Source organism: Neodiprion virginianus, chromosome 4, assembly GCF_021901495.1.
Source record: "Neodiprion virginianus isolate iyNeoVirg1 chromosome 4, iyNeoVirg1.1, whole genome shotgun sequence".
Lineage (NCBI taxonomy): Eukaryota > Metazoa > Arthropoda > Insecta > Hymenoptera > Diprionidae > Neodiprion > Neodiprion virginianus.
In genome coordinates this window covers 6,116,423-6,139,680 of record NC_060880.1, presented here as the reverse complement: position 1 = coordinate 6,139,680, position 23,258 = coordinate 6,116,423, and the positions used below count along the sequence as shown (strand labels likewise).

Here is a 23,258-nt window from a genome sequence, read left to right as displayed (position 1 = left end):
TCACGTTTGGTAAAATTCTTAGCTCAATTTTAAAAGGTTTCGCTGGCCATTTGAAATTTCCCATTTAAATAACGCGCGAAACAAATTTTTTTCTTTCAAAATATCTACAAAAATGAACAAATGCTGGAACTATTAGCAAACGCTTAAATACATTGATCCTTCGTTTCAAAGTACTTTTCAAAATTGCTAAAGGTCTGATTGATTCGTTCGATTTAGTTTCACGATGGCTCATTTTCTTGAGAAAACTGTTCTCTACAAATTGACTGATGTACTTTTTTTTGTGTATCTGCTGGGATCGTAAAGTGTTTAATTTTACTAAACATTTGCATCTGCATTGATTACATGATCAACAAATGGCAATATCAAATTGACCATTGATCGAAAAGAAATTCCGTTTCACTGCGTTTGTAGAAAATAGTTCTACGAATGAAATGATCGACTGTAGAGGAAAAACTTGAGGCATTTACTAGATTCTTTAACAATTTTGATGAGAAATTTTTAATGAAATAATAAGACTTTCCTTATAATTTCGTTGCCTTACATTTTTGTAGGTATATTTAGAGAGATCCTCGTAGCTTAATAATACAACAATGTGAAAATTAGTCGACGTACGACTATCTGGTAATAAAATTAATCAAACACATCGATTTTCGACAAACAGCAATCTCTTCAAAGTAGATATATTTATATATTTCACAATCGCGATACAAAAATCCCCACGATATTTACTTTGAAAATTCACCGATAATTATGAATACGCAGGTAAAAAGTAACACCATAAGCTTTCACCGTTGCGCATGCACGGAGTGCAGCATATGTTTGTATTAATTGCAAGCCGATTGCGCAGTTAGTCTGACGCACGATATGGGAGAATCGACACGTGGACGTTACATAAACATAGAATCGCCTATATACATGTAGATAATATGTGTTGAATTAACCGAACGTAAACGGTGATCGAACCTTCTGCCGGTTACCGGTTCTCCGGTGGGACAAAAAATTAACAACGTGGTTGCAGATAAATGATGTATGTACGGTATATGTGTAATGTAAGCACGGTGTTAAACACAATGACGAAAGCTAGCGAGATTTTTTTTATTTTTTTATTTTATTTTATATTTTTTATTCTAGTTCAAACAATTTCGAATTGAATGTTTCATGAAATGTTTGTGTTATGATATTAATTAAACGGAACTAAACAAATGAAAATTAACGTTGAAGGGCTTCAATCCTTACAGTGTGCTCCGAAAGTTCAAGATTTTTTTGGGAGGGAGGAAATTTTACTCTTATTACCTGTCAGCGGTTAACCCTATGAATTAGACATTATTGTGCCGAGTCATCTTTTGTAACAAGGTATTATTCTACGGTTTTTAGGGTCGCTGATTACGAATTTGAAATTAGATTTTGGAAATTCGAGATCGAATAAAATTTCATACAACAGTGATTAGATTACTCTTCCCGTGTGATAATTCTGAATTGATTGACAGAAAACTGAGAAAAATTTCATTTGTTACAGTTGCCAGAAAGACTAAACAAAATTGGTATCTTTCCAACAATCAAGGTCTTGAAGATTGTTGCGGGATTGCGAGAAATGTAGTATAATCGATAAATGTTTAACAAATTTCTAGCGAATCCTGTTCCTGATCACAGTCATAGAAAGTCAATTTTCATTTCGTACAGTCTTACAAGAATATTTTTCGTATTTTGTACAATATTTGGTACAAGCACAGGCATAAATTTTTCACCACGCATTTTCCTCACTTATTATCAATTATCGCGCCTGTATAACAAACGTTTCCACGATAGACAAAGCGCAGTGCGTATACGGCGTTCAACGTGTGTGTTTATAATACGGTGTAAGGTGCATATTAAGCCGGTGCACTGCCCCGTTTACGGTACAGCAGACACGACGACGTTGCAGGGTATTTAAGGAACTGGAGGTAAAGTGCATCATCAGGTTTGTCTGGCCGCAGTCTCGGTGCCGCAGACGATTCCTCCGGATGGCACGCGTGACTCGTGTATTAAATTTGTCGACAATCATGGACGGGGGAATATTTATTTTGGGTCGTATTAGAAAATAGAATATTTCTACAACCGTATTAAGAACGATTAACTACTTTAGCTTTATACGTTTAACGCGATGCGGTATTAAATCTGCAATTCTATCCGTAATTGTATAATTTCTCCTACCCAGAGACCGGGTACCGCACAAACAAGCGTGTCGTATTAATGTACGCAACTCTGATTAGAATCTCAAGATGTTAATAACGCGAGGCAAAGAGCCCCGTCAATTTAACGCAGATCGCGATTCGAGATACGCCGAATTCCCTCACGCGGCATAATGTCCTCCCACTTAAACGCTACCATAATTCAAACGAGCATAATCGCGCAACGGTCCTCCGAGTATAGGTACTTTTAGATTTACCAGATACTCGTGCCGAAACAAAAAAAAAAGAAAAAACAGAAACAAAAACAAAATGGGAACGAATAGATCGGAATTCTATACATTTCAAACAGAATTATCGACCAACATTGAAAATCGATCCTGCAGATTCTTAAAATTAGGACGAGTGGAGAAATTCACTCATTTTCAGGTACGATCGGTAAAAGAAATGGGAAGAAACGGTTCAATAAATTGACTGTGACACTATAGAGTACGTGTAGAGTAGGTAATAACTAAAGGACTATGGATCCCTACGTAACGTACTGTACATCTTTTTTATTCCTGCAATTGCGAAATGAATTATTCGATCGCGGGGTCTCATTTCCGGATGCCACAAATTGCCGGTTACGTTTAGGTATACCTGACATGGGCCTCTATAAAAGCAGCTATTTCCTGTCTTCGCAAAGATATTGCGGGTATAGGTGGAGAACTCTGTGTGTACATACAACTGTATACCATTTATTATTGCTATAGGTATTATTATTGTTATTGTTTTTGTTGTTGTTGTTGTATCGTTTGCGTGTAACGTATGCCTTGGTAACTATAAGATTCATACGATTTAACAAGTTTATTGCGTGTGTTATACTCTGTATACCTACCTACGCACTGTGTTATTTATCTGACGTATGTAGGTACATACACATGTATTACTCGACAATTTTCAATCCCCCTACAATTTTGAACGAATTACAAATCGCTGGGGGTTTAACGTGTCAATTTATACTTGATAGATTTCTTCCTTTCCTTTTCTCAAAGTTCAAGCGAAAAAAGAAGGACAAAATTTACCGGCAAATCAAAACAGAGAATTTTCAAATCTTTCTGAAAGATTTTTACGCTATAGTTTATAATTTACACGTTTGGTAACGTTTTTTTTTTTCTCTTCTTTTACTACATTCGACTAGTGCTTGATCGTTAGTAGACGTTTTTATAAGCTACAAACACGAATTTTGACTCTGGGTTCTAGATGTGAAATTTTGATTTCTTCCACGTAACTAATAGAAGAAAAAATACTTGCTGTTTATACTATCAACCAAAAACTTCAGGACTTGTTTATCGACGTAACAAAGACGAAAGCAAACCTTACAAGTAATATACGACGATTTTGGTTATTATTTGATGTATAAAATCGATATTCGTTCGTTGAGATACAAACTGAAAAAAAAAAAAAAATTTATTTGTCGACCTGTGTTACGTACTTGCAAATTTCAAAGACCAATTCGAAAAACCCCGGTGTACAGGATAATTATAATATTAATTTAGAGATAGACAGACGGATGCAAGGTACCAAATCCTAATTACAATTTATACGGTTGTTGTTTTTTTTTTTTTTATTCTTATCATCCTTACCACACTTAACGATTTCCGTGCATCTAGCGATTCGCACGTCCGTCGTTTTACCCGCGACAAGAACGAGAGGGGGCAATATAGGAGCAATTAGGAAAAGGCTGCGCGTCCAACGCGATCGCGGTAGCGTGCCGCAACAATTATTTCCGTGAAGGAGTGTAAACTTACATTGCATCCCACTGCCCGGTGCAGAGGCATGCCTATAATACGCCCCGAGTAGTAATCCACTGTAAAGGCAAGACCGTTCGGTGATGGCTGGCTTGCGTTGCGTTGCGTCGCGTCGCGTCGCGTCGCGTAAGACGTAACGGTAAACGCGTGTAACGCCGGAGTGCGTGCGTGCGCATTCGAGCCCGCGAGTGGCCGGGAGTCACGTGACCGTCTCGAGAGAGAACCGGCACGAGCAATCAAATCATTTATTTTCCCATCGTCAGCCGGACCCGGCGCGGAAACGCTGCCAGACTGCTAGACTGGCCATCATCGTCGCGGTCGCCATCGCGAAGTCCCCGGATATCTTCGATCGCTGTTCGCCGTTCGGGGGGAACCCGAGCACACCGTCGATTAATCGGCACGTACCGCAAAGCGACCTTGGCTACGCCAAAGTCCACCGTTAAATGAACCAAAACTAACGAGCTATCAACCCTGGTCCTGATGTAGGTACTCTCGTACCGGCACCGATGATCAATCGTCTTCGGTAACACAGCTGGACTTGGAAAATTAACGGCAAAATCTGAAATCGGTTAGTTTTTATGATGGCTGAGTGACTGACCGGCGGTGAGGAGATTCGGTCATGTTGTAGATTCTTAGTAAAAAACGCCGTTTTTTCTCATTCGGTTACGAAAATCGGCAACTCTAACGACATATCTGTAATTGTGTTGTGGTTGCTTCGTGATCGGTAAAAAGTCTCGTTCGCTGTTACAATTATGTTACGATAAATTCGACTGTAATTTCAACGGAAAAACGATAATCGGCAATTTGAAACCATCGATCGGTAATTGTATTCCGCATAATGTCATGATTGATATATATTATTATTAAAGATTCTTATTTGACGAAAAACGCTACTATTTCAATCGCGAAGTAAAAACTGCTAATGACTAGAATCGATTGGTAATTATATTATATATTTTTATTCAGAATCTGTAAATGATGTCATTCACGATTGGAATTATGTTTTGAACGATTCAACTATTTCAACCGTGAAATGAGAATCGTTAACGCGAAGGATCTATCGGTAAATACGAGTATATTATACTTATCTAGTGCTTGGTGAATATTGTCATTCACAATTGTTATTATTCTATAAAAAACGCAATTATTTTAACCGCGAAACGCAAATCATCAGCGAGAAGAATCCGTAATATTATCGAAGTTATTGCACGATCGGTAAATTTTATTATTCATCATTGTACACGTAATTACTTGATGAAGAACGAATTTATTTCGACGTAACATCTAAAATCGGTAGTAAACGGTATCGATTGGTAATTCTATTGTAACTATTTTATGATCGATGAACATCGTCATGCACGATTATAACTGTATTTTGTGAAAAACAGAGTTCTTTAAACCGATGAATGAAAATCGGTAACATGAATGAAGATTCAAGTCTGATGAAACTTGATCGGTTCAGTTTACAATTAGGAAGCCCTAGTTTCCGTCCGCTGTTCAGTAAAACCTTTACCAGGCAATTCGAATCGTTTATATCGTTGCAGCAAAGATCTCATTTTGAATTATTACAAAATTCGAAAAAACGGTTTTTTTGAAAAACTCTCCTCAATTCCATCGTAGATTGTTCGGGTCTCAAAAACTTGCGCATCATACTACAATATTACCCATTTAGTTTCCTCGTATATAACGTGAATAATTACCATCCTTGTTTTATTATCCCAGCGAAAAACTGCGTTACATTCACGCGAGATGAATAATGCGACGAAGAGATTTTTACGATCACGATCTCGGCAGACATCGAGTCTCGTATTTACACACTCGACAAATTCGTGACGCTTACTTTGTCCAAAAGGTAAAAAAGTTCCTCAGTTTTCGTTCATTCTGATATTCGTTCCCACGCACGGGGACCAGTTAGCGAGTTGATTTATGACGTTTCCTTTTTTTCTCCTTCTCGCACAGCGTCATATTGATTAGACCAAAATAACAATTCGAATAAAAACTCAATCATGTATACCTACGGCTCGTCAGATGTAACGCAGTGTATGGATCAATTAACCGTTAAATGGGAAGAAAGTGTACTTATTAATGAAAAAAATGAAAAAAGAATCGTTACGGTGGAGTCATTCAATTGCTTCTCCAACAACGCTCGGCACCATGGATATGGAATTCTCACGCACATCATCACCGAGGGCGCGGCTCAAATCCAATTTGAATATCCTCGTGTCGGTGAGATCTTCGGGTCATCTCAGAACTTTGCATCCGTATAAATGATGACACGTGTGAATAATTGATCAGTCTAAATAAATAATTGGCAGTAAGGATAGGAATTTCAACCAGTCGAAAGATTGGAGAGAAGGGTCAACGATCCGATCGTTCCACGTGTAGGATTTTGATTGAAAAAAACGATGAAAATGTGTTGCTTCGTGTAATCGCCTTTTTTTGGTAATTTCAGTGATGAAATGATTCGGTACCATCGAATGAAACACTTGAGAAAACCAACGAACAGAATTTAGGAAACGCATCAGAAGTCTCGTTCAGAGGATCAATCAGAGTTTCCTAATCATCAGTACGTACCGATGATGGCTGGAACTTAAAAGTGAAACATTTTCACGGTGAGAAGTTGGTCATATTTCAATTGCAATAACTTCCCGCACCGGAAGTTATGAGAACGGTATCCGTTCACTTCGATAGAAAAAGTACATTGAACCGTAGTCAAGGTTTCCAGTAAGATAATCGGTTAATTTGTATAAGAATTCGATTGGCATGAGAAAATAGGTGAGATGACGGGGGTAACAAGCGTGGGACGACGAAGGATGGATCGAGCCCGGTTTCACACGTTAATGATAAAACTGATCTCTAAGTGATAACAGTAGAAATGCCGTTAATCGTGTCAGCCGGTCGTCGGCGTTCGCGTTGACGAAGGGACGTGGAAACGTGGGTTGTTGGACATTACGGTAATCCGTTGCGCCGGAGAAGAACAAGTAAAGCTGGATCGCCGTCACCTTGGTACCCACAACGCGGAGTAAAAGGGTGCTTGCGGTGCATCAACGACGCAGGGAAGCTCCGGAACGCTAGCCGTGACGTAACGGAGCGCAGCCGAGTGCCGTAAATATTTGATCATCCCGGTGCAGAGGTGCGTCTGGCTCTCGAGCTAATGGGTGAAGCGCATTATCCGAAAGCCGACGAAGAGGTCGAGGCGGTCCCTCGTGTCCCCTTCCCCATTCTTAACTGTAAAGTGTAAAGTGGCTCTAGTCTTCCAGTCCTTCGAGTCTCTCCACCTTCCCGTCTCCTATCACACAGCTCCGCCGGTTCTTCAGCGCCCTTCCTATACCTCTTAGACGTCTTCCGACGACCGGAGACCATCGAACGGAAACAATCGGTCAACTTGCGTGTGTTCTCCATGGACAGTGGACTCGAGGCATAATCCCCCGTCGATATTTGCTCGTAAGAATATTATTATACCAGCGTCTCTTGTACGGGTACGCACGTGGGAAAAAAGAATACCGCTGCCGGTCTAATCGTTACAGCTACAGCTGTGTTGTACCCCTGGCCGACGATGATGATGATGATGATGGTGAACAGTATGTGCAGCTGTACCTGTACGCCGCTTTTGTTGGGTAACGGTTTTGTGTGCGAGGACAAAAAAATAGAGAGACAAGAGTCGAGGTGGTGAAATAAGAGATAAAAGGTAACGACAATCGAATGATTTTGCAAAGCTACCAATCCCGCCGTCGAAGGTGGTCGCGTACAACGACGTTGCGTCACCTGCAGCACATACTTGGCATTATTACTTCGCTCGCGTCGAGAGACGGTGAAAAATGACAAAGAACCGTTTATCGGAGAGCTACACAACACAACTGCTATGCGATGCATAATAAATTTTTACCCGACCCGGCTTCGCAGTATAACCTATACGTCGCTGTAGGTATCGAGGCACATACGACAACCTCGTATCCTCATCTTACCAATGAATCTGGAATTAACTCGGGATTATCCCTCGTGAATAATTCTATTCCTGAGAATGACGCATCTGCTATCAAATCTACATATTACGAGGCATGGGATGGTCCAACGACGTTCGTCTCCGAGTCACTGATCGTATTATGCCCGCTTCCGATATCCTCACTTGTATAATCGCCGTCGCCATTACGGGGCAGATCCATGAATAGATAGATATAGGCTAGGCGGGTTCGAGGCCACCAGAATTTTTCCGACTCCCAAAACCGACTCACCGCGCATGCGCGATTAACGGTTAGAAATTTGAAATCCGCGCAGATAGAATGCGCAGTAGGTCGATATGGGGACTTGGAAAAATTCTAACCTATTCTTCTCGTTATTACCCATCGTACGATTGCAAGTTTGTTCTTTTTTTTTTAATTTCCACCACGTCTCGAGAGGATCGGAAGCTAGGTTAACAAGTTCTCATAGTCGCAATACCAGTCCGGTGTAACAGGTAACATGCAACAGGTATCAGTGGCCGTGTTAAAGTGTACCGAGTAAAATTTGAATACCCTAAATGGGCCCTGTGTCGCTTGTTATACCCAGTTGCCTAGTTTCTTTATTTCCCGGGAAGCTATGCGTTGCAGTTATTGAGAACCGGTATTCGATGCGTCATCTGCACGCGATCCCCTCGCGATGTGGCTACCCTCGGCCAATATATAATCTCTTCTCGACGTCCAGGCTATCTGTGTGAATACCTTTTTGCGCTCTGCAGTTCGACCCGGTCCGAGACGAGGTTCGACAGGAGTTGCCAGACCTCTCTCTCTCTCTTTCTCTCTGAAGAGTACGGGTTCCACCGACTATCTGGTAGGTCGCGGGTTTCGCCACCCCCTGGACATCGCCGGGAATCGAGGTACCGCCTCGTCATTGGAATGTCGTAAGATCTGTTCCACTCCCAACTCCCGGTTATCCGCTATATATGCCTGTACAATGCAATTCGTAACGCTACTTGGTCCTCAACCTACACAACATATCCGAACACATCGGAAATTACTCGCTTAAAGGACTTCGTTCGGCATGCCAATTTTCAACTTTCGTATATATGTATACGTCAGTTACACTATGCCGACACTGTGTGCGCGGGTGAGTTTTTCACCCGGTCCTCAGGGTTTGACTATTTTATAGACAAACATTCGCAGTTTCCCATAACACAGGCCTGACATGGTTTTTCCCAGACGAAACTGAGCAGTAATTTCGGTAGGCGTTAGGAACGAATCTATGAAAAAAATATCGAAAAAATTCTATCGCGTAAATTTCCTGAGACATTTTTTTTCCATTTTCCCAACACTGCTAGAGCTCACTTATCCAGTTTCTGTGTTAATTATATGTATTGATGGCGGTGTTGAGTTTCAAATATTCATCTACCCTCACTAGTTGTTGTTTACGGTGGTTTTAGGCATATTTAGAGCTACGTAAGTACAAGAGAAAAAGATTGAACAGAAGTTTTGAAGAAAATAGAAGTCTTGTTTAAATCCAATGCTGTTCATTATATTTTATTTTTTCATAAAAATTGTTAAAAAATCTAGAAATATGCATATCTCGCATAAAAATAAATATCGATAAAACAAACTAGCCCTATATTTCTATTCAACGTATCCAAATACCTAAAAAAAAAATGCGTTATTATTTTAAAGGAAAATTTAAAAAATTTATAACGCGCAGACCTGTGAAATTGTTCTTATAAATATTCAAAGGACTTACGACTCTTCGTCGGACTTCATTTCAAATTGAAGCACCACGTGCGATCCTGTTTTCAGTTAATTGTTCTTCGGGTATCGACGACGATTAAACAGGTACTAAAAAATCACCATATTTCGGCGAGATTCCAGATTTCAAAAGAAACATTGATAACGCGACATCTTTTTTCGTCATAACCACCATCAATTTCTGCAATGGTAAAGTGACGGTTATTTTTTTAGTCTAAGAGGGTTCCACGGGTTCAAGAAATGACCACCATAGAATATTGCGACTCCACTGATCCACCTAATCGAAGCGATTTAACCGGTAATATCGAGCTTTACTGGACGTGTTCCAAGTGCTTGGATGTCGCTGAAGCGCAGCAGACAGAAATACCGGAGATCATCGGGGTCTCCCGTATATTCCAGGAATGTCTAATACGAGTGTCGAGGCTTGTTGATAGCGATAAATTTGGGCTCAGTTCACACGGTCCCGTAGAGAAGAGGGAAATAGTCGAACTTTCCTGAGCCTAAGGTCTTAACGATACAGCGCATCGCGTCTTGGAGTGTTATACGACCCGGGCGGTGAATTAGTGTTTTATGTTAATTCCGTTCATAAAATAGAAGGGCGTTTCAGGGCGCGGGGAGTACCGGAGAACGAATACGAGGAAGAAAATCGGTTAATCCTACGCGTTCCCGCCGCTTTGCGCAATGCGTCTTGTATAACTTGTAACGGACAAACGCGAACGAGGCCTGACATTCCGGGACTTTGAAATGTAAAAGCACGGCGCTTTGAACCGACTGCAACGTGAGCGGAATCGCCTAAAGGTTCCGGATCGGCTCGGTGATCCTCTTCGTCGTGCGAGACTCCCCATTGAGCAAACCCATCCCGCCGACCCGAACCTGATGACTTCGACTCGTGCATGCGAACCCACAACCCATGCAGCAACGTGTAACTCATTCCTTTCTTTCGAATTCGCAACGCGATATCGATGCAGATCGTGCACTGCAGTACAACTTGGCTCTGTTCCGTTTATCCTCCACACTCGCGCTTGACCCTTTCAGTCTGACGTTATTGTGCCGAGTCGACTTTTGTAACAAGATTATACTCCGTGGCTTTCGGGGTCGCTGATTACGAATATAAAATCAGATCTTGAAAATTCGAAACGGTGGGTCCGATATCCCGAACGAAAATTTCAAACTTTATCGAATACGGTAAAAAGCAAAACTTTACGCAGGGATTTTCCGGGTTGCTGATTGAATTTGCAATACTGAATTTTCAAAATCTGATCCGAAAAACTCGTGGACAGAGATTTTTCTCCAGATTCGATCGAATTTGAAATTTTCGTCGGCCATATTGGATCCATCATCTTGAATTTTTTAAATCCGATTTCAGATTCGTAATCAACGATCTCAAAAACTTACAATTTTTGCAAAAATGTAACTTGCCCGGAAATGAATTATTCCTTCAATTTCGACGATTTTTTTCAATCAATCTCTTTTCAACAATAATAATTTACATTGTACCGCAATAATTACTTTCGAGTGTCAAAAACTTGTTAGTATACTATCAAAAATAGCAAAAAAAAGAAAAAAACTTCAACGAAATATGTTGAAAAGTTCTCTAAATATATAAACAAATGCATGTAAAATAGTTGGTAAGAATACTCATCACTGTGACACAAAGGGTTAAGTCTGCAATCGGGTGAAATTTTGACAATAGCGATTCTTGTCGAAACGTTGCTGGAGCAATTTGTCAGGGAATCTTGAAAATCGCGGAATTGTTTTTAAGGTTCTTTTTTTTTTCCTAACACCTTAAAATACCGGTAAAAAGCTATCAGTGACACTGGAAACATTTAAAAAATGCCATTGACAATCCTCCATAGATTATCTTAGAAACTGTAATATACATTATACACCTGTTTAATGGTGTGTGCAGTTATAAATTCTCATCGAAACTTGTTTCCGAACATTAATTTCATAGCCATTTAGATTCTTAGAAACATTTACGAAACTTTGATCTCTGATTTGAACCCTCGTAATTTTTTTTTTTTTTTCCTAAATCTTGAGCTTTACCGCGATTTCTACTATCTAATGTCTCTCTTTTTACACCCTCGTCAGTGAGCTAATTTCTTTTTCTTATCACCGACGTTGATCGTTCGCAACTAAATACTGGTCCATCCTACCAATATTTCGCTTTATTTTCTGCATGTAAATACATTCTGTTCTCTTTAAATGTATCTGTCTTCTAAGCATCTGTCTATCTATCTATCTACCTATCTGTCTATCTATTTATCTATCTATCTGTCTATCCATATATGTGTCTATCTATTTATCTATCCATCTGTCTATCTATCTACCCATCTATCTATCTATCCATCTGTCTATCTATCTATCTATCCATCTATCTATCCATCTGTCTATCTATCTATCTATCTATCTATCTATCCATCCATCTATCTATCCATATGTCTATCTATCTACCCATAAATCTATCTATCCATCTGTCTGTCTATCTGTCTATCTATCTATCTATCTATGTATCTATCCATCTATCTATCTATCTATCCATCTATCTATCTATCTATATATCTATCTATTTATCGGTCTACCTGTCTCTCTATCTATCTATCTATCTATCTAGCTGTCACGATCCTTGTTGTTCGTAGACCCCCGACTGATTCCGATTATTTCTACATACTGCATTAAGTTTTACCCTAGGAGCACGATGGTTACGTTTTTCCGTCATCCGGGGCAGTCGTGCTGCAACTGCGAGTGTATTTACTCGTGCATACATCGATAACTGCCTTCATGTACGCATACATGGACAGATGGTGTAATGCCGTACGTATGTATGTAGAAAATAGTTTCCGCGACCGCGTTGCCGAGCTAAAAGCCTACTAACGGATAACGGATAACGCAGAGAAGCGCGTGTGCAGGAGGAACGTGTCTGGAATCGTCTGAAATATACTGGCCGACTAACGAGTTGATTCTGAACGAGCGAAGAAATCTTTTCACGATCCACACGGCCGAGTTCGCGATTATAACCTATCCTAGTCTATCCATCCGACACCAGTCGCAAAAGTTCTCCTTAACAAAACGCCTGTGCGGTACCTACCACCGACCATTATATAAGTATAAAAATTCGCGATTCTTCACGCTCGCATAAACACCATAAGCTGTGCTTTCGAAAATTTATCGCACGCACTCACGCACGCGCAGATTACACAGTGATTAGTTTGTCGCTCCTCGTTTGTTTTTGTTTGATTGTCGTTGTTTTTTTTTTTTTTTTATTTGGTTTTAATTTTTTTTTATTGCTTTTTTGCGATGAAAAATTAAAAGAAGACCTTCTTCCTGCTGGCCTCTGATTTTCTTCATAATTCTTCCACGCGTCAAGGAAACATTATTTTTACCACAGTGATCGTAGCGCGGTTTATTCGCGAATCGTTACCCTTAACCCTGTACAGCTATAAACAATTGCCCGCGAATTGTCATCGTAAAGTGAAAAACGGTACGAGTGCTATTTATTGTCTTTTTATTACTCAATATTTTATCCAATGCAGGTTATTCGATTAATTTCAACGGCTCTTTGACTAAGTCGAACGATCTGTTTAACATTCGGCTCGGTGTTCAAGTTATTAGGTCTAATTAGCTGTATCAATATGTGTTCAGATTATAAAGTGACACGATTTTGAATACAACTATGAACGAAAGAAACGAGTCAGAACTTTTTAAACGTACCCAACATTTTGAAGAATCTTATTATTTATCTTCTATAATATCTTTTTTAAACGAACGTAATTCGACGATCTCGAATTGATAAAATATTGTGTGTATATTTATCGCACGGTTTATAATATCGTGGGTATTTCAACGTTGGCGAGAATGATCATAGCGTCAAATCATAGGTGTATGGGTTACGTGTGTATATATATATATATAATGTATATTATGCGGGTACATAATAACGTCAAGAGACATGCGTGCTATACATAATTAAGAGAAACACACCGCCTTTCGGTAATATTTCCGTCGACGGTTAACGTGATTATATCTAAGGACGGGTGTTAATTAACCACATATACACACGTGCATATACATCTTTATGCGAGATAGCTTAGACGTTGAATTGTTTTTTATTTTTTGTTTCTTCCTCTTCTTCTTCTTCTTCTTCTTCTTCTTCTTTCCTTTCGACAATCACGGTTTTTGTTTTTTTTCAAAGTCATATGTGACAGAAGATTTTTACCGCACTATACAGATACAACGTTAAACCTATAATATATGATATATATATATATATATATATATATATATATACGCACGCTCATTACGTATTCCTAAATTATTTACACATCAAACTAGCGTCTATGATATTTATTTTATATACAAAACAAGAAAATTAGGTAAAAGAGAACGGTATATATGTAATTCCTAACGGATAGTCAATCCGCGGAAAATGAAAAGGAGGCAGCCACAAATCTCTGGATAGAATTATTTTTTTGACAATCAGACGTATAACGTTGGCTAAATTTTTGCACTGGAGAAGGAGAGGAGGAGATTATCAGTTGATACCTGCAGTGAAAGTGTGTATCACACCTATCCCTGCATAAGCTTGTAATATTAGATATATATACGCGTTGTAAACTGGATATTTATGCCTATAACATACCGGTTGTATAACAGTGATAAAATCCCTGTATCTATATCGATAATATTACGTATCTCCGTAGTTGAATTACGTACTGCATATTATCGACGCTTCGACGTCGTGTGTATATCGAGCCAATGAATCTTGAATTTTACAATCCTGATCTGAGTTGTGATCGTTATTTTATTTTTTTGATTGCAGGAAAACTTGTCGTGGGGCTGGGATCTCCAGGATGCCAGGGCTGTTAAAGTTGCTAAGCTTGCTGATCTATACAGTGAGTCATTACCTTGTAAAACTGATAGCAAATTTTTGCCTTACGAGTAAACCAGATTTTTTAATTACGATCTTTCAATGCGATTGTTAGAGGAAAAAACGCGAACGTATCGAAACTTGCGAAATTCAAATCCACCCGGCAATAAAGTTTTGACGAATTTTTTATAACATTCGTACGTCTGTTGTACAATGTTATAATACGTTTTCATTAGAAATGGTTTTAAAAATAGTCGGAAAACGTAATCGATTGTTACAGAAGATACATTTTAGATGAAAACATTAGATATTACCTACACGTTTGAATAAATTGATATAAATTATTATGCGATCAGAGGTGGCATTGAAAATAAATTTGAAATAATGATCTTGTATATCCTATAACGACGGTCAGTTCGAGCACATTGATGGGAATTTTTACCGCGAGTAAGGGTACGTACATTAATAACAATAATGATGATAATCCGGGATGGGATTGAAATTCCGAATTTGAAAAATTCCGAAAGTGCGAAAATGAGAAAGTTTAAAAATCTGAAACATCGAAATGCTTAACAATCGAAGATTTTTAGTTTCGTGAATTTTCACCAGTTTGACCTTTCTTTGTTTTGGATTTTCGATAATTTTACCTTCGAAATTCCGGTCACTCTGATTTTCGGTTTTCCTCATTTTTCACACCCGCTCGTCGAGTAAACCACGCTCTGTGTGCATATTTTACTCTATCGCAACTTGAATTTTCGGAATCTTGGATTTCGAAACTTTGAATCACCGACTTTCCGACCATTCGAAACTTTGTTGTTTCTTCAAAGTTTGATTTCTTTACTTCAAGTCTCGCCATCAAATAATAATTCGAAATTAGTTGCTTTCGGAACTTTAATCCCGCTTCGATCATCCGTGTACAAATAAGTCACATTTCTTATTTTTATCGTTACCCGATACCGTGTAATATACCTACCTATGCGTATAATGTCATGTAAACAGATAAACAGACAGATGCGGCAAGTTCCGCAACATTTTCAGCTCTCAGGGATCGAAGAGACCCTTTGTGCATGGATAATATGTTTGTTGAAAAAGGAGCTGAAAATAAAGCGTCATTTTTACCGCGCGTAATAGACGTAACTGCAAATTACACGTCCTACGCGGACGTGAAACGGCTTTATTTAAACGAGCTTTCCTCAAAGCTCGCTATGCATTGAGCATAGCACACCACGCTCTGCGTTTACTTCTGGCTGTATTATTAATGTTTCTTGCGCGATTATACCCAACAACAAATACGCGTTTCACGAGTCTTCGCGTTGTTACGTGAGGCACAATATTCATGGCCTACGCGCAGTCGGTCTTTTTATCGAATTATTTGCAATAGGATCGAATGCGTTGTCCTACAATTCTAAAGTCCCAGAATCCTACATATTTTAAGGTGAATAAATTCCGTTTCCGTTGTTTGTATAGTATACAGTGAGTTGAAAAAAAACAAAAAAAAGAATTTGGCACGAAAAACGACTATGGAATTTGATGTAAATTATTTTATCGCTTCACAATTTTGTTGTAAAATTATCATTCTGTACGGTTGTATAGTGAATTCGTTAGAACTCTTTAGCTCAATTTATATGCAGCTGTAATTCAATTTCAATTACACGTCAAACATCATATACATATACTCAAAATATAATCCATCATTTTTTCTATTTCATATATAATACGAATGTTTTTTTTTATTCACGATTTAAAAAATTTATAATTTGTCAATTTTCATTGCAATGTACAACCAATTCAATTCTCTGATTTTCGCGAAACTATCTAATCAGGCGTTAATTATTACAAAATATTCATTCGATTGAATCCGTCGTAGCGACAAAAGAGATGCGAAGTGCATGCGTGAAAAAAGGAGAGAAGGACAGAAGAATTGCAAATTTATTTTTTGTCCATCTTTTATTTGAATCCTTCATTTCCGTCCCCCCACCCACTTATTATTCTTGTTCGTTTCATTCCACGTGCGTTCTTTTTGGCTCGAGGTATTTTTTTTCTTTTTTTTTTCTTTTTTGTTTATTACTCACTCCGTCTCCTTCTCTTCTCTTTTTCACCCTTCCCGAAGGGATATATAATTATGGTAATCACGCTGCGTAATTTCGAGGCCTCGCGACATACGCGCATTCCATGGCGAAAGAATTTCGAAAACTACCTCGCGTCAGACGCGTATAACGGATGCTTTAATACACCGGGATAATCAGCGCCAACGGCTCCTGTGCGGACACTTAGTGCCTCTGTACCTACATACCTGATATTTTTGCCCCCCCCCCCCCCCCCCCAAACGAAGTTCAATCTGCACAGACGGGTTCGCGACGAACGCCTTTATAAAATGCTGGGCAAAACTTGCGAGAAATTTTACCTTACGTTGGAGACGATTTACTCGCTAACCTACCGAAGATCCTCACGACTTATCGTTGGCATCACTGACACCGCTAGTTTTTTTTTTTTATCGCCCTAGAGAATAAGTTAGTTTCTATGCCGTCGATGCTTAGTTGAAAAAAAAAAAAAATAAATAAATGGGTGGGGGAGGGGGAACCAAAAATGAAGATCTCTCTCATAAAAGTATAAAGTATAAGAGAACATGATTCGTGTAATAAAGCAGTTTAATAAACAAATGTTAAACAAATAAAAATTTCAATCTCCTATACGTGTATTAAATCATAAAATTTTTTTACAGAATTTAGCATGCAATTTATTGCATGTTTTATATCGTTAATTCGATAAATTATATAAGAAATCGCATAATAAATAACAAGAGCACGAATGATCAGATATACCGTGTACACTTGGGGACAATGAATCTGAGGCGGCTTATTTTTTACACTAGACAGTTATGTTGGCAACGCATAAAAACCTACAGCGCCACAGTCGGCCGAGCGCGAAACTAACTCAATCTCAATAAACGTAATATAACCCATGACCGTTGTTGGATTGACACGTATTCTAAGGTTAGATTCGACGGTCATGGGTTATATTACGTTTATTGAGATTGAGTTAGTTTCGCGCTCGGCCGACTGTGGCGCTGTAGGTTTCTCCACGTTGCCAACATATCTGTCTCGTGTAAAAAATAAGCCGTCTCAGATTCATTGTACCCAAGTGTACATACCATAAGTCATATACTTCATTAATAAATTAGACGCTGAAATTCTTGAAGCTATTTTATGATTTGACACATGAATATTTTCAGCAGGGTTACGCATATCTCACATACTCGAACTTGTGATTATCGTGAAAAGTGGTCAGCAATTCTTGATTTATACTCGTTGCAACAACGAAACTATGCAACTTTATAATTAATTCCCGCACAGATATAATATTCTGCAACTTATACTCTTGTAATGTAGCATGTGAAGGTGAACCGCGACATAAGCGTCGTACAAAAAGTTCGAAGTGATTTCCCGCGGAGTATCGGGTAATGAAAAGATTACCCTAATCAGATGTAATATTATGACAACCTGCCTGAATCAGTAGCTTTCCCATCACTCATATAGTTAATCGTCATCGCATGTGTTCGTAACTTCGCCTCGATCCGTAGTTGCGATTCGCGTAAGGTACCTTATATGCCTACTTAAGTCTTTGAGGCTGCCTGTGTCTGGCGGTGCGTGTGTAAAATTGCGGCATTGCAACGCTGCATGTGCATCTCTCAGCGCTGCATGTGAATTCTTTTTACCCACAAAGTGGCACGAATATCTACCTTCTTAATCTTCCCGGCGGAAGCACGGGTAAAAAATGAAAGAAGAGAAAGAAAAAAAATTAAAAAAAAAAACACAAACAAAGCCGAGTTAACAAAAACTGAGTACACGGAATTTATATTGCAGTATCACATGTGTGTGTGTGTGTATGCAGAGGTATATTACGTGCATACCTCAGAGCGCAAAGTGGACCCGTATTAATCGGCCCTGCGAACTTCTGCGGTGGGCTGCAGTCCATGTATATACGTATATGGTACATAGGTATACATATGTACCATTATAATTTATACCCGTTGCAAGTAAAAACATAGGTATAGGTATGCGAAGTGCAATAAGCGAAATGGCATATTAATTATAACTCAAGGTTTAAAATCACTGCGTAAAACAGAAGCCAGGTGTTTCTTCTTCTTCTTCTTCTTCTTCTTCTTCTTCTTCCACCTCCTTTTATTCTTCTCTTCTTCTCTGCATTGTTTGCCTTCTGTATTATTTCCGAATTAGAAAATTAATGACCAGCTATGGAGTATACGTAATGATCCTGGATAAACGAACTGCTGTTGTGAAAATTAAATTGTACAATCTGCATAGTCATTTATCGCCATTATTCCACTACGATCACTTTTCGCGTTTCATCTGGCATGGATTCCAGATAATTATTACGTCATCTCGGAATTGAAATTAGTAGTATAAGGATTCTTAGTTACTGTCGTCTGTTAGATTTTAAGGATGTCAGACGCATTAGGTGCATCGCGTGAATCATGAATTTGCAGTGTCCCCCGATACTCGCCGCCAGAAGTTTGTCCGAAATCGTTTGCTGTTTGACCCGAATCTTGCGACTCTCTTGTTGTACAAAAATACGCGCCGTGGAATAAATCCATCGTATTTGACAGTGTGGAATCGGCATAAGAAACATCAACGTTCGTATTATCGCGCCGGTTTAACACTCGGAATGAATGCGACGTGAGAAAATTCCTATACCACGAAGAACAACTCGCTCCCTGGCCATTGTTTCATACGTGCAATTTTTCGGAAACTCGTGTCTAACGGGGCTTCCCCGGGTAAAACTCACCGTACACTACCGTCTCAATTATATAAGTGCCCAACGCTTCGAGCCTGATAATGCCAGCAGCCTGTATTCTCCGCTCTCTAATGGCACGATGATACCGATCATCGCAGGAACACATCTTTCCACTGATTCCTGAGTGCGATAGCCAGATGTTCAGGAATTTTATAATAATCTTTACATTCCGTTACATCGCGGTGGTGGAATTATTCATAACCACGTGCTTCGCCAGCATTCGCGTCGATCTTCGGTATTATCGTGCAGTGGTTATATATATATATATATATATATATTCTCTCAAGTACCGCTGTATGATTTTACGCCGTAGCCGGTATTCAGATAAAGAGTTGTTCGGTTATAATTTATTATACAATGGTTATTTTAACCAGTTCGTAGAATTTTCACAATCCTGCATAAACGAGTAACCGGTAAAGTTTTAAGTAACGAAGAAACGGTGGAATTTACGTTCGAAAGCAGAAATGCAGAGAAATGGTGAATTGCACTGTATTACATTTCTCGAGAGGAGTAACTAGTGCTGTGCGATTGATCGATTAATCGACAACTTGGATTAATTGTTTTTTCGATTAATCGATCAATTGAGCTATTCCGATTAATCAGTTACTCGTCGATTTCGATTGATCGATTAGTTAAATTTGCAAAAAACCGATTAATCGATCAATCGGAAAAGCGATTAATCGAAGTTGCCGATTAATCGATTAATCGCTAGAAGAAACATCCCTGCGACTGCATAACCGACTCCTAATTGTTCTCTTCCCCTAACGCACCGTTTCGCATGCCTGGATATTATCTCATTATTTATTCCATATTGAAAATCGCAGGTGATTGGCGTGCAGAACGGTGAGTCTAGCAGCGACGTCTGGCCCCTGGAGCGGCCGGACGGCATGCCAGCAATTGAATCTCTCGAAGTAATGTGCGGGAAAGATCACATGGACGTGCATTTATCCTTCTCGCATCCCTTCGAGGGGATTGTATCCTCGAAGGGTCAACACGCCGATCCTCGCTGCGTTTACGTGCCGCCGTCAACAGGACAGACCTTCTTTTCATTCCGCATAGCCTACGCGAGGTGAGAAAATTTTACACACGGCAATAACAACACCATTTTGCACGTACGCTTGCGTTTCATTGGCGATAATTATCCCTATTAATGATTATTCAACCTCTCCTCGTACTAAAGGTGCGGTACCAAACCGGATATGCATGGACAGTTTTACGAGAACACGGTCGTCGTACAGTACGACAAGGATCTTCTCGAGGTCTGGGATGAGGCCAAACGACTCAGGTGCGAATGGTTCAATGATTACGAAAAAACTGCCTCAAAACCACCGATGGTCATTGCTGACCTCGACGTTATACAGCTCGATTTTCGAGGTGAGTTCACAACCGTCCTTATATAAAACACAAAAAAAAAAAATAAATAAACAAAAAATTCTCCTTCGCACGTTCCTTATCCCTGGATAACTATATCGTGAGTCTGTGAATCAATCAAGCTTCGATTCAATTTTGAGAGGAAATTACATACATTTCCGGTAGGTGTTTAACTTCCCGCAATCAACGAGGATTCCGATGTATATAATAACCGAAATTATAGCAATCTCTCGATCTTTGTACCATCATCAGAGGATCATACGGTACCTCAGAAAATTTCTAGCCGTATGATTTTATTATTTCAGGGGATAACGTCGATTGCTGGATGGAAATTCAGCATGGTAAAGGGCCGTGGGCGCCGCCGGTATCCGGGATTGTTCCTCTGGGCTCAACCCTGACCCTCGTCATCGCTATCAACGATTACCGAGGTAGGAAAAGAGACGAGTCGTGAAAATGAAAAATAATTCTACACTCTTCGACTTTACTGTAATAGTAGAATCAACAGAGATTTTTGCTTGTCAAAAATAATACTACCAGGATATACCGACTATACTGTACCATAGCACAAAAGACAGTCCGTAGTTATATTCCGTTATGTTTCCTACTCGCAACTATAATTTCTTAACCTTTTTTAAACATTTAAATCAAGAAATACTGGTTTTCTTCGTTTTTCGTTTGTAAAATCAATACTACTGAAGCAATCTTGATGCTCCGAATAAACGAATCGTAGAGGATCAAAAGACGAAGAAAATTAGTTGCCGAACGACTCGATCGGATTATTATCAACGGAGAAAAACCGGAAAGGTCAGCGTTTTTTCAAAAATGCATAACGTCGCAATTTTTTCAAGTTTAGCGCAGGCTTCACCAGATAATAGTGACTGATAGGTAAATTCGATGTCCTGACAGTAATTTTTCTACAGAATCACTCATTATCTGCTCCTTGCTCCATATCTGCTCCATATTCCTTGGTCTATAGAGATTGTCTTACACGTTGCATGTTGACGTTGTAAACCGAGTTAATTGTGTTTTTATTGAAGGTGAATTCGACATGAGAGTCAAGTCCTGCGTCGCGTCCAATGGACGAGGTCACAAGATTCAACTTAGCGACGAATTTGGCTGCGTACTAAGGCCGAAAATGATCAGTCGATTCTTGAAGGCGCGAGGATCCGATGATCGAGCCACGGTCATTACCTACGCCTTCTTCCACGCATTCAAATTCCCCGACGCTCTGAGCGTCCACATCAAATGCAAGGTATTCGAACGATCATTCAAACCATCATTCGAACTAACGGTGTTTTACTTGATGAAAAAATTTCACCTTCCGACAAAATTCCGACCATTTGACTCGTTGTTGAAACATCGATTCTTGAAAGACCTTCACGCTATCGAGTTTACGACATTGTACGAATGCTATTATTGCAAGTATTTCCATGATTTTTCATCGACAGGTCTCAGAGCAATAATTATTATTATCATTTTCTTTTTAGCCTGAGTCTTCACAGTGTTAGAATAAAACTAGATAGATGAAGTTTCTTCTTCCTCGATCCTCGGTATCGTCCACTCCATTAAATATATCTCGTAATAGGATATATTCATTGATGTTTGTTAATTCGGATCAATTCGGGCTCGTAAATTTTCACCTAAGTTACGCAAAGCCGTGGCCCGCTTTTCATATAGTACATATAGGTTTGGGTATAGGTGGTAATAACTGGATCCGACGAAGATCGTCGTAGCATAAGGACTATAAACTATGTGTTGCTCATGCGCGGGGCTCGAGGCTGAAGCCGAGTGTTAAGAATTTTTCGAATTATTATATCCCCGATTTAGCCTACGCACCCGAAAACCTGTTGCGCTCGAGGGTACGAACAGTGATTCTACACTACACGTTTATACCCAGCGTATACGGAATAACCCATAGGCAGCGTTAGAAATAATTAATATTTCTCATCCAGAAGCGTTTCGATCAGTCGTTATAAATTCGGTCATGATTCATTCTCTTATCGACGCATAATCTCAACTATAACAAATCGTAAATATTTCCTTCCTATATAATCTGATGCGTTTATTGAATTACCTTATACATATTATCTTATACCTTTTATACTATATGTATATCATGTTATACGGTACGTGCGTATATGGAAACGATTTCAAAGTAGGTAGGTAGGTACTTATACAACGACGATTGCTTGACGTGTTTCACGGTTTTACGACTCACATGCATACCTCATAACGTACGCATGACTGTTATATTCTTTTTGCTTTCATCAATGAACGGCTTCTCTCAGCGGCAATTTTTCCCTCAAGGAAGTTAAACCGATCCTCAACCGAAACACACACGCGTTAACCGTTGTACTCGAAACTCTTGCCGCCCTCCTCAAGAAAAAAGCCAAAAAAAAAAAAAAAAACAACAACATTCTGCAGTTATAATACAATTTGTTTCCTTCGCTATGCGGTAATCACTGTATACGTGTGTAGGTATATATGTACGTATACAACTATCCGTATGTGTATATATATGCGTATGCGTTTGTTCGCATCGGATGAA

The 23,258-nt window shown here is 39.3% G+C and overlaps 1 protein-coding gene across 5 annotated transcripts in view; it reads left to right on the top strand.

Moving 5' to 3' along the window:
* Positions 1 to 23,258, top strand: part of LOC124303782 (uncharacterized) — a 40,096-nt gene that overhangs the window by 12,659 nt on the left and 4,179 nt on the right. For 4 of the 5 annotated variants that reach the window (XM_046761431.1, XM_046761429.1, XM_046761428.1 and 1 more), the window contains 5 exons: positions 14,480 to 14,552; positions 20,164 to 20,408; positions 20,520 to 20,713; positions 21,016 to 21,138; positions 21,748 to 21,962. In XM_046761431.1, coding sequence (XP_046617387.1) covers positions 14,511 to 14,552; positions 20,164 to 20,408; positions 20,520 to 20,713; positions 21,016 to 21,138; positions 21,748 to 21,962 — 819 coding nt within the window. In that variant the 5' untranslated portion in view covers positions 14,480 to 14,510. Of the gene's footprint in view, positions 1 to 12,956; positions 13,142 to 14,479; positions 14,553 to 20,163; positions 20,409 to 20,519; positions 20,714 to 21,015; positions 21,139 to 21,747; positions 21,963 to 23,258 lie in introns of those variants that run through there. The other variant, XM_046761430.1, reaches the window with a different exon arrangement.